At 38.6% G+C, this 13,255-nt stretch overlaps 1 protein-coding gene across 1 annotated transcript in view; it reads right to left on the bottom strand.

Moving 5' to 3' along the window:
- Positions 1–9,291, bottom strand: part of TMEM30A (transmembrane protein 30A) — a 39,079-nt gene extending 29,788 nt beyond the window's left edge. The window contains 2 exon segments of the mRNA XM_015078202.3: positions 8,757–9,104; positions 9,106–9,291. Coding sequence (XP_014933688.2) covers positions 8,757–9,104; positions 9,106–9,276 — 519 coding nt within the window. The 5' untranslated portion in view covers positions 9,277–9,291.
- Positions 9,292–13,255: the final 3,964 nt, after the last annotated feature.

The raw sequence follows: 13,255 nt of genomic DNA, 5'->3' as shown, positions 1-13,255 counted from the left end.
CTTTTGCTCTTACTATTTCTTCTGCCTGGAACATCCTTCCCTCAGTTATCAATATGGCTCATTCCCTGACTTCTTTCAGATCTTTATTCAAATACCACTTTACTGAGGCCTTCCCAGACTACTCTATTTAAAATTGTCAATCATTCTTCAACCCTTCCTATTCCCTTTCCTTCCTTTATTTTTCTTCATAGCATTTTACATCCAACTATCCAATATACTTCAGATACGATAAATTAAGGAGCAAGTTAATGAAAGATAAGAATGGACATTATCAACAAGTGTGGACCCTTCTTTTCAAGCAGACTGTGGAGAAAAAAAAGAATACAGACCAGCAACTACAGGAATGAAAACAAAGGGTAAGAGTGCTAGGATATGAATTCTAGCTACGTGATTAAGCAAACGACTTAATCTCAGAGTTAACATCCCCTTCTTAAAAAAAAAAAAAAGTAATAATAACATTACCATGTATCACTATATCAAATGACACATGGATGTAAAATTTTTAGCAGGGTAAACACTCAAAGTTAAGTCATTAATATTTTTATTACTACACAGAATTAAGATAGGACTTTTCATTTTTTAAGACGTAGAACTAGAACACACTTACATGTTGAACAGAAAAGGAAAAACGAGAGTCTGAAGAAAATAAGAGGGAGGTAATGATATTCAATATTCCTTCTATTAACATATTTTTAAAAAGATTATCAACAAAGTGATACACCTGATTTGCATTTCACATATAAAACAACACATAATGGCTTTTACTATGAAATCAAGTTCAACTCACAACTATAATCAATATAAAAATGCAATCTATTTTTCAGTGTCTAAACTACTAGACTCATACAAGATGATTTAGCTCCATCTAGCCAACATATTACTACCAGACAAATCTTCCTATATATAGCCCAATTTTGCAGAGACTCCTAACATCCTCCAACCTCAATCTCTGTGCTACCTTTCTTCCATAGTTGAAAACTCAATTACTAACTATGGAGAACAAACTGATGATTACCAGAGGGAGGGCTGGGTGGGGTGGATGGGTGAAATAGGGGATGGGGATTAAAGAGTACACTTATCATGATGAGCACTGAGTAATATATAGACTTGTTGAATCACTATACTGTACACCTGAAACTAATAAAACACTTTATGTTAACTACACCAAAATTAAAAATCTTAATTAAAACACACACACACACCCACACACACCCACACACACAAACACACACACACAGGGGTGCCTGGATGGCTCAGTCAGCTGAGCATCTGACTCTTGGTTTCGGCTCAGGTCATGATCTCGTGGTTTCATGAGGTGGAGCCCCACATCAGGCTCTGTTCTGGCAGGGCAAAGCCTGCTTGGGATTCTTCTCTGTCCCTCTCTCTCTCTGCCCCTCCCCCGCTTGCGTGTGTCTGTCTCTCTCAAAATAAACTTTAAAAAAAAAGAAAAGCAATTTCTCTAAAAACAAAACACCCACCCACCCACCCACCCACACACACACACCCCAATCTTGTTATCAAAATAAAGACCACATTTCCAGCCTCTAGCCTCCCTTATAGTCATGTGGTCTTGTTACTAAGTGGAGGAGTACGTGGCAGCTTCCATGAACCTTCTTTAGAAGGCCTATCCCTTTGTTCTCTATCCCTTCTTTCATACCTCTGTCTGGAAAAGGATGTGACAACAGAATTTTCTCCTCCATTCTGGCCTGTCAGCACGGGATCCAATCCCTAAGAATGGCAGAGCAGTAAACTAGACAGAATGAGGACCCAGTAAAACAACCTCTACAACTAGCCAGAAACCAAGTTTCTAAGGGATTTTTACATGAGAATGAAAATCTTAATTCCTCCTTGTTGAACCCAATCCTAATGGATACACACTGTATCAATCACTGTCACTTCCCTAGTTCAATATACTCATTATCAAATACTCAAGTCTATCCACAACCTAGCACTGGGTTATTTGCCCTTATTCTGATTTTCTCTATACGTTTTGATTTCCTGTCAGTACATCTCTGTTCATACTAACCTTCTTTCTTGGAAGGCATCCAACCTCCCATTTAGAAGTGTTATTTATCCTTCCAGTTCCAGCTCAAAAGCCCACTTCCACCACAAACCTTTCCATGGTTATTAAAGACAGATGTGATCTTATCTTCCTTTGAAATATTAAGGCATATTCTATTTGTGCCACTCAGCTAGCAATGCTTAGTTTTCCTTTTAGGTGTATAATCTCATCTACCCGCCCTTCCCCCCACCCATCCCAAAGGATTCTAGGCGCCTTAAGACAGGCTCTCTGCATGAGCAAAAAAAAAAAAAAATTAAGAGGCCCTGTCCAAACATTTTTCTAACATTCACTATATCCAGAACAGCACTTTGTGTACAGAATGTGTTCAATATCAATTAAAACTCCTGATAAATTTAATTCAGCCTATAGAGTTTTTACCACCAAAACCCATTATGTCCTTTATCAGCTAAAATTCAAGGGTAGCCTGTCCTAATGTCCAGATTGTAATAAAATCTGTTGGATATAAACACAGTTTGTGAACATGGGAGTGTAGCTATCTCTTTCAGATACTAATTTCATCTCCTTTAGATATACGCTCAGTAGTGGGACTGTGGGATCCTATGGTAGTTCCTTTTTTAATTTTTTGAGGATCTTCCATAAAGGTCGTACCGATTTACATTCCACTGAGTTCCTTTTCTCTACACTCTCTCCAACACTTGTCATTTCACATCTTTTTGTTAAGAGAGTGGACCTTAAGTGTTCTCACCAAAGTGTTTACACTAAAAAAAAATTTTTTTTAAACAGGTAATTGTAGGTGACAGATGTGCTTATGAGCTTGATTATAGTGATCATTTCACAATGTACACATATATGTATCAAACCATCACACTGAACACCTTAAAACATACAATTTTTATTTGTCAACTATATACCTCAATAAAGGTAGGGAAAAGGTTTATACTAAAGACAAGAGTCCATAATTTATCCTAGAAAGAAAGAGGCTACTGGGGGAAGAGGAACTACATACAGTTCCCCTATTTTAAAAAGTTAATATTAAATGTCAAAAGCATACAAAGCACAGTACAGAATACAATGATAAACTGTAGACCTGCCCATTAGCTTAAATACAAAACACAAAGAATCAGAGGTAAAACAGAACAACAGATGTAGATGACTAGATTAGTTTAAGAGTTATCATATTTCTCAGCTTTGTTTTGCTACCACTATAATTGTTCCTCTAAATCAAACTTCCACTTCTTAGTAATTCTAAAAATACATCCTATTCCTAAGAAACAAACTGAATTTAATGTGCTGGGAAAGGTGGAATTTGAAGGACATGCAGTATTTACACTATATAAGAAGGACTGGAAAACTTCCATTTTTGAATGTGAATTTGTCTTAAAGGAAATCAATGTTAAGACCTAAACAGGTCACCCAACAAAATGCTGAGTAATAAGGTAAATCATTGTAGGTATTAATTAGATTAATTTTTTTTAAATGGCATTTTAAGTACCCCTTTGAACTAATAATTACATGCTAAAGAATTTATCTGAAATCCTTTCTTCAAAGTAAAAATGTCAAAAGCAATTTTTTTACCTTGCTTGAACTTAATCTGACTGTGACAAAAAAAATGAAAAATGATACCACCTGAGTCAAGATTAATGTTAAGTTTAGCTAAGGTATTATATATCTATTAAATGTGTACAAAGAAGACTGAACACAAGCAATTATCAGGGATCATTATACCTACCTTGAAAGATTACTGAGGACTAGAATGTATAAATTAAACACTGCTATTTTTGTAACAAATGCTAAATTTGCCTGTATGTTTCTTTAAAACTTGAAGTCAAGGGCAGGAAATTCTTTTCTGTAAACGGTCAGAAAGTAAACACTCTGGACTTTGCAAATCAAGAAGCAAGGTCAAGGATATTATGTAGGTTCCTACATAACAAAAGAAAACAACTTTGCACAAATTTTTATTGATGAAATTCAAAATATAATAATAACAATGGCATACAATATTTTGGTAATACAGGTCTACTAATAAGAATGGAATTATTTGGGGGAGGGAGGGGTAACATTTCATGTAAGTGACGTCCAAAATTAGTGTTCCCTATCATCAAATCAATTGCAATTGTTCATCTATAAAACCATTCATTCTCAGTTCTTGAGCTTTACAAAATGGTCTGGGCCAGCCATATTTACTTTGTCATATCTTGCTCTAAGTACTAAAGTTACTTGAAAAACAAATTAAAACACTACAAACTTCTTAATTTCCAAGAGTCAGCTTCTAAGCAGCTGCAATTCATTTGAATATCAAAATTTTAAACTTCTTAACATAAAGTGCCTTATCTCTAACAATCATTTCTACACAGCAACTTATTCCTCCTTGACTCTTAGCTGTAAGTTAAGCATACACAAAGAATAATACTAAATGCAGAAGAGAAATCTAATCATCTTAAAAATCTTATTATGGGGGCGCCTGGGTGGCTCAGTCGGTTGAGCGTCCGACTTCAGCTCAGGTCACGATCTCATGGTCTGTGAGTTCAAGCCCCGCGTCGGGCTCTGGGCTGATGGCTCGGAGCCTGGAGCCTGCTTCTGATTCTGTGTCTCCCTCTCTCTCTCTCTGCCCCTCCCCTGTTCATGCTCTGTCTCTCTCTGTCTCAAAAATAAATAAACGTTAAAAAAAAAAAATCTTATTATGTAAGAATCCAAGTTACACAGGAGTACAAACAACAGATAAAAAATATTTTTATCAGAAATTAGGGAAACAGAAAATAACCAGAATTAAATAATTGAGGGCAGTAAATGACATAAGATAAAGTAGAAAAGAGGTGAAATTTCTCTATCAAACATGCTGGCAGCAAGGGCGTAGTGGGTGGGAGGGTTCCTATTCCACTAAAAGTTAATGAAAACATTAACTTGAACCTTTCGGCACTATTAACTTGAAGTAAATAGTTAGTTTTTAAATTTACTCTGAATATTACTTTGAAAAATGTCTTCATCTGATTCTAACCATTAATTTAAAACAATATAACTTCACACTGATAAATACCTTTGCAAAAGTTAAGAATATTTCATTACCTTTCTCAAGTTAACTCTATTCAAGAAATATCTCAGCCTCACCAACAAGGTCCCAAGACTAGAAAATCATTATTTTTGCCATAAAAGTATGTGACTGACTCCTACAACTGCCAAATTAAAGGAAATATTCATTCCTTGCTGCTAATATTAAATGAAGATATTAAACCTTAGTGTTGAGATATTAAATATTTAAAATATTTTCTTATGAATGATAAAATTAACAACTTTAGTTTTCTAACAACTTCATTGAATTAGATGGTGGAAAATCTAAAACCCAACTAAACAAGATATACAAACCTAACAGGATGGAGCTGGGAAGATAATACTGCCACATAGAAGCATTAAAATTTAAAAATATCTTTTCTATACCCTTTTCAGGGGAGTCCAATGTGCTCTGTAAGAGTAATCTTTTAAGATAACATTTCTGGGAGAAGGGTAAAGACCCATCGATTTTTGTGTCTCAAAAATATGGATTTCTGATCTTATCAGCACTTTAAACTGAATTACAAAAGCATTCTTATTTGACAAGTCTCCTCTGGCCTAGTAATTTGATGTAATACAGCAAAGAAAGTTCTTAAAATTTCAAAATTGAGGGGTGCCTGGGTGGCTTAGTCAGTTAAGTGTCCCACTGCAGCTCAGGTCACGATCTCACGGTTCATGGGTTCAAGGCCCACGTTGGGCTCTGCACTGACAACTCAGAGCCCGGAGCCTGCTTCAGATTCTTCATCTCCCTTTCTCTGCCCCTGCCCCACTCACACTTTGTCCCTCGCTCTCAAAAAGAAATAAACATTAAAAAAAAATTTTTTTTAATTTTCAAAATTGAGGAAATAAGCTAAAGAGGTGTAAACAACTTACAGTGTAGAGACTGGCAAGAATTTCTCATTACCCATTTACTTTTAATAACCCTCAACATATTTTTTTTTAATTTTTTTTTTCAACGTTTATTTATTTTTGGGACAGAGAGAGACAGAGCATGAACGGGGGAGGGGCAGAGAGAGAGGGAGACACAGAATCGGAAACAGGCTCCAGGCTCCGAGCCATCAGCCCAGAGCCTGACGCGGGGCTCGAACTCACGGACCGCAAGATCGTGACCTGGCTGAAGTCGGACGCTTAACCGACTGCGCCACCCAGGCGCCCCAACCCTCAACATATTTTAACCTAAACTAGTGGCTAACAAAAGGTGGAGAGCTGGCAGAAACAAGCATGTATGTTTTGGGAATGTTCCCTAGTTTTTCTAATATTTCACATTGGTTCTAGTCCAGAACCAATTTTCTACATATTTAACAGCCAAATTAATTTTTAAAATTCTATTTACACAACTATCAGCATTGGTACAAAATTCCTAATCATTACCAATTTTCATTTCATCTGGTTCTAAAGGTGATACAATTCAAATATGCAGCATTTTTAAAACTCATGTTAAAGCTCGAAGTCATAGATTTTTAGAGTTGAACAGCATTTCAGAGATCATCTAGTCTGAATCTTTTGATTCTTCAAGAAAAAGAAACTGCGACTCAAAAGTATGCCTATGATCACAATCTAGAGAGTAACAGAGCTGAGACCTCAACTCTAATGCCTTGAATCTTCAGTGCCCTTTTCATCAGACCAAGGCGCAGGAGACTCCTCAGCCCCCCGTGATTCAGAATCACATATATGAGAGCTAGTTAAGAAATTCCCATTTCAACAACTGCTTACTTATTTCAGAACCCAAAAGTCTTAAAGAAAGTAAATATTTATTTTCATAGTATATTAAACATTAACAGAAGTTAAGTTCTGATAATTTAGTAAATACCCATCATATAAAATTCTAAATTATTGCTACTTTCATCTTATTATCTTAAGTTTAAGTAAAATGATCAAATTTCTAACGTTAAATTCTTTTCTTCTACTTAACTACAAACATTGCAGTAGGATTCTAGTGTAGTGTACAAGATCAAGGCTGGGAATCAAGACATCTAGGTTTTTGTCTTAATTTTACAACACTCTGATAGCTTAGTGACAAACATCAATCCCTCTGACTCCATTTCTCATCTCCTGATCAGTGATTATCATATTGAAAGGAACTACTTATTGTAAAAACTTAGTGCCAGGAATATTACCTATATTGTTTCTAATTCTCGTATTTTAGAAGAGAGGCATCATTCACCTATTTTACAGGTGAGGAAACTTAGGCTTGGAGAGATTAAATTTTCCAAGAAACTGAGCTAGTTAGTTAGTAGATGAGCTGGAATTTAACCCTACCTCTGCCTAACTCCAACCTAGAGCCCATGGATCCCTGCATTACACTGTTTTTGCTCAGATCCTAATATGTATGATCCTACTGTGGTTGGGTGAACAAGTACTATCTACATATGCAGGACACTTAGGGAGGTAAAAAGGATAAAACAAAAATACATGCTGAAGAAACATACTGTAGCACTTTCTCCTGTTACTAAACAAAAATGAATTTTTAGTAAAACATTTAAAAACTATGCTATTGATACTATTCTTATTAGTATTATTAACATCAAAGTGAGCACTGTACAATTAAAAGACAAATGGATTTTGCTTTTAGAAGTAATATCGTAAATTATACCATAAAATAGGTATTTTTGTTCCTATTCCATTAATTGAAATAAAATTACTCTGAAAGACCCATTAAATCACATGCACATATTTAAAGTATTTAATAAAATTAGAAAAAAAATGGCATAACCTAACAGAACAGAAGGAATCATGAGAAGATACCAGTTCTTACCCTTCCAAACAGATAACTATACCCTTCGATATACAAGAGGATGGGCAGATTTTAATACAGGGCATCTCTACAAAGCATTTACATTCCAGTATCAACCTATCTTCACCACTACAGATAGATGAAGATACTATGATACGGCCCCGACAGTCAAGATGCTTTCCCAAGTTTCTATGTCATGTTTATAACAGTAAAATGTTCAGTAGATAGTGTACAACTAATTCTCTGCGTAGAGCCCTTGACTCTTTTCCAAATTTAAATTCGGGGGGGGGGGGGTACCAGAGCGATGTATTTCACAGTGATTAAGCGTAGCTTAAAAGCAAACCAGAATTGAAGATTCTGGTTACCTTTAACCTGTATCATGCCTTACAAATAAGAGCATTTATTAGCCCCAAATGAAAACTTCTGTGCGCACTTCGGTTACGTGTCCGAATATGTGACCTGATAACACGACAACTTTACATAAAAATCATCAATACCTCTATGACTCTGGCTCCTTTCCTAACAATGGCCAACGTGTTAATCTCTGTAATCCCTACACGAGTAATGACTCTGACCACATCAGTTCTTCCGGAGTTACATCCAGATCTAACTTCTCCCCCCCCCCCTTTTTTTTTAAACCTCCGTTGGAGGCGAAAACCCCGACCGAACCACACAAACCGCGCACTGAAGGGGCGGGCGTTCTTCACCTGACCCACTCCCTGCATTAAACATCCATTCCGTCCGTAACCCTGTAAATCGCAAGAGGAAACTCGGACAAAACTGCAAATATAGACAACACCACAGAAAGAAAAAGAAGAAACAGAAGAGAGGGAAGACGCGGGGGAGGGCGGAGCCCGCCTGTCAACCTCCAGGGAGCGGAGGTTGGAGTGGAGCGGACCGGGAGGACCCCGCTCCAGAGCAGCGCCAACTCCCACCGCCGCTCCCTCCCCTCACCTCGATCTCGCGGATGTTGTTGGAGGTGACGAAGATGCCGATGCCAATGGGGATGAAGATGAGGCCGATGATGAAGAAGGTAGGTAGCACCGTGCCAGCCGTAAGAATGGGCTGCCAAGCCGGCAACCGTTGCTGTTTGAAGGCCGTGTTATCCGGCCTCCGGTTCTTAGCGGTGCCCCCAGGAGCACACGGGGGCCCACCATCCACTTCATCCTTCGCGTTATAGTTCATCGCCATCGACCCCCACGGCGCGGCTCCGCGTAGCGCAGGTGGACCACCCAGGGGACCCGCCTGCTGACCCTGACAGAAGACGCGCAGGCGCAGGCGCCGCCGCCACCTCCTCTGTAAAGGCGGAAGAGGCGGGACACCCTTCCGCGGACTGCCGCCGACCGGAAGCCGGAGTCGGCTGGGGACCCCAGAGGGAGGGAGAGAGGAAGAAGAGAGAAGACTGAGGGACAAGGGGAGGGGAAAGGGGAGGAGGGTAGAAGGGGGAGGGAAGAGGCGGACGCACCCTGATCATCTGCCCTGTGACGACAAAGTGAGGGCCTCAATCCCCCAGAGCGTGGACCTACGTTGCGCCTGCGCCGCCCTGGGAGCGAAGAGGTCTCGACGCTTACGCCGTACGCTTGTTTCAGCTCCTCGCGCCGAAGCTTCTGCTCTCACTCACCTGACTGTTGCTGTGGTTATCATGGCGAGGGCCGTTTTGGGACGCAAGTCCAGCCCACTGGGCCCAAATCACCTTCCTCAGCCCTGGAGCTGCTGAAGTCTTTCTGGTGGCTTTGGCGCCAAACAGGTTTTTGTCTTGCCTCGAAGCCCTCTGAGGGGTATCGGAGCATTTGAAAGACCACACCAAGCCTGGTGGGATTGGCAGTATTTGCTTAAGTTATAAAACCGCGACTTTCTCTTAAATATATAAACCTCTACTCAAGGCGCAAACGTAAACGTTAAAGTGAGATGCGTGATGAGTGACCCTACTGTACTGTAAGAATAAATCCTACCAGATGGTGAACGCTATTAGCTTACCTCTAAGCTATTTTCTCTTCCATTAATGGTCTTTATGTTAACTTTTACCTTATTTTCTGTGTCTGCGTTTCTCCTTTGCACTTTAAGAAGTTTCTTGTAATAAGCTGTAGCTTTTTATTTTACTATTGATAATAAAAAAAAACCTCAACGAATTATGGCAACACTATAAAATGAGATACTATGTAGACACCTTAAAACTGCTGAGTACTTAATGACCCTCGGAAATATTACTGATATAAAAAATAACTAAATTACACCTAAATAGTATAAAGCCAACTAAAAAGTAAATAGCGGTAATATCCATTGACTGGATGGAGGATACTTTTTCTCTGTTTTTTGCACTTTTGTATTTTCCACAATTCCTGCAATAAGCATAGATTTGTTTTTGTTTTTGTTTTTGTTTTTTAGTTTATTTATTCTGAGAGGAAATCCCAAGCAGGCTCCAAGCTGTCAGCGCAGAGCCCCCATGAGGGGCTCCATCTCAGGAACAGTGAGATCATGCCCTGAGCCAAAATCAAGAATCAGATGCTTACCTGACTGAGCCACGTGCCCCAATTTTTTTTTTTTTAATTTTATACAAGTCACATTATATTGGAGTCTTTGAAACCGAAACCAGAAAGTAAATTATAGTATCTGAAAACAAATACCCAAACTTTATTATCTGTTAGGCTTTGTCTGTATTTATGCCTTTTGTAAGGTAAGCCAAGGAAAGGGAAATGAAAAGAGTGTTTGGGCCTCATAATTTAAAATTAAATACATTTTCACAATGACTACAAGTCTCAAGATGTGAGCCAATTAAGATCTGGCAGATAATTGGCTTGCTTGGTTTTGCCCTTATATGACATCCATTATCTCTCAAATTCTCAGCCCTATTGACATAGGTGGGTCTATTTTGTTTTGATCTATGCAAGTTTAGTTTTAACCTAAGGCTCAAATGGAAAACATTCATCTATCACAGTTAATGGAGAAGGCATGGAATGCCTTTATTTTGCTAAGTCCTGTCAGTTAGTAAAACTGTGTATAACAATATTAGACATACTGCAAAAAATAAAGCATGAGGCACATTTTTTTTTCTCCCCGTTTTGGCCTATATTATCACATCCACTAAGTGTCATAGTTCCTTAAGAGATTTGCTATTTCAGCATTCTGTGTAAATGGTCAGTTATTTTGCCCTAAGATTTTTGTTGTTCTGTTATGGAACCTGGTCTGGATCACCCCACGGAAGAACCAAGCTACACTTGGATATCTTGGAAGGCAGGAGGTTTATTTTATACCGGTGGGCTCAGAGATCATTCTTCAGAGGTCTGAGTCCAGAGCATCAACAGAGGGGACAGTTGATAGTCTGTTACTTCCACATTCTTCATTAGTAGTAATTTGGCGCCAGCCACGAGCAGGGTGGGAAGAAAAACCCAGAAGGGGAGTCTTCAGGCAGGGACTGCAATTCCCCTATCAGTCCTGTGGGCCATCTTATAACAGGTTTTTCCCTATCCGTTCTAGTGATCTGAATGATGGCAATATGTTTATCTGCTTTTTTTTTTTAGTTGTGTTTGTCATAGCAAAGATTAACAACTTGTCTCTTTTTTTCTTCTTATTAGAACTTCTATTTTGACTGAAACAGTTGTAAAACTGAAAGCTTCCTTAGATTCCTTACATTTTCCTTTTTCAAAACCTCTTGATGATAACCTTAGAGTTCCTTCCCTCCCCCCTTCCTTCCTTCCTTTTTTAATTTAAATTCTAGTTAGTTAACATACAGTGCAATGTTGGTTTCAGGAGTAGAATTCAGTGATTCATCACTTACATACAACACCCAGTGCTCATCACAACAAATGCCCTCCTTAGTACCCATCACCCATCTAGCGCATCTCCCACCCACCTCCCTCTGTCAACGCATAGTTTGTTCTCCATCATTAAGAGTCTCTTGTGGTTTGTTTCCCTCTATTCTTTTTTCCTCTCCTTCCTGTATGTTCATCTGTTTTGTTAAATTCTACATATGAGTGAAATCATATGGTATTTGTCTTTCTCTGATTGATTTCACTCAGCATAATACATTCTAGCTCCATCCACATCATGGCAAATGGCAAGATTGAATTTTTTGGATGGCTGAGTAATATTCCACTGTGTGTGTATACACACACACACACACACACACACACACACACACCAACATCATCTTTATCCACTCATAAGTTGATGGACATTTAGGCTCTCTCCATCATTTGGCTGTTGTTGATAATGCTGCTATAAACATTGGGGTGCATGTACCCCTTTGAATCTGTACTTTTGTATCCTTTGCGTAAATACCTAATAGTTCAATTGCTGGATTGTAGGGTTGTTCTATCTTTAGTTTCTTTAGGAAACTCCATACTGTTTTCCAGAGTGACTGTACCAGTTTTCATTCCCACCAACAGGACAAGAGGGTCACCCTTGCTCTGCATCCTCACCAACACCTGTTGTTTCTTGTGTTGTTAATTTTAGCCATTCTGATAGGTGTGACATATCTCATTGTGGTTTTGATTTGTATTTCCCTGATGACGAGTGATGTTGAGCATCTTTTCATGTGTCTGTTAGCCCCTCTGGATGTCTTCTTTGGAAAGGGTCTATTCATGTCTTCTGTCCATTTCTTAACTGGGTTGTTTGTTTTTTGGGTATTGAGTTTAATAAGTTCTTTAGAGATTTTGGATACTAACCCTTTATCAGATATGTCATTTGCGAATATCTTCTCCCATTCCACAGGCTGCCTTTTAGTTTTGTTGATTGTTTCGTTCACTGTGCAGAAGCCTTTTTTCTGGATCAAGTCCCAATAGTTCATTTTTACTTTTCTTTACATGTCTAGTAAGAACTTGCTCTGGCCAAGGTCAAAGAGGTTTCTGCTCTTACAGTTCCTTTTCCTCCTTGTACTGTGCCATCACAATATGCTGCTTTACCGAGCTAACATTTTTTTTATATCCACATCATTATTTCAGGGGACTCAATTTTATAATTTCCGTAGTTACACATTGTTTTATGATACTCCTTACCAGGTAGGTTTTGTTTGTTTGTTTTTGTTTTTTAATTTAATCTGATAAAATAGAAATTCTTTTTTTTTTTAATTTTTTTTTTAACGTTTTATTTATTTTTGAGACAGAGAAAGACAGAGCATGAACAGGGGAGGGTCAGAGAGAGAGGGACACAGAATCTGAAACAGGCTCCAGGCTCTGAGCTGTCAGCACAGAGCCCGACTGTGGGCTCGAACTCACGGACCGCAAGATCATGACCTGAGCCGAAGTCGGCCGCTTAACCGACTGAGCCACCCAGGTGCCCCATAAAGTAGAAATTCTTAAAGGAAAATGTTAGTCAGCATTTCTAGGGTAACAAAAGCCGGTGGTTGTTCTCATAGTGGATTACCAGTATATGCATTTCTCACTGTAGGTATGACTGTGTGTGTGTGTGTATGTGTGGGTATTGATACATTTAGATAACATTTGTGTTGTTCAAAT

This window comes from Acinonyx jubatus, chromosome B2 (assembly GCF_027475565.1).
Source record: "Acinonyx jubatus isolate Ajub_Pintada_27869175 chromosome B2, VMU_Ajub_asm_v1.0, whole genome shotgun sequence".
Taxonomy (NCBI): Eukaryota; Metazoa; Chordata; class Mammalia; order Carnivora; family Felidae; genus Acinonyx; species Acinonyx jubatus.
Note: the sequence above shows the minus strand (reverse complement) of the source record. Positions and strands in the feature narration are given on the sequence as shown.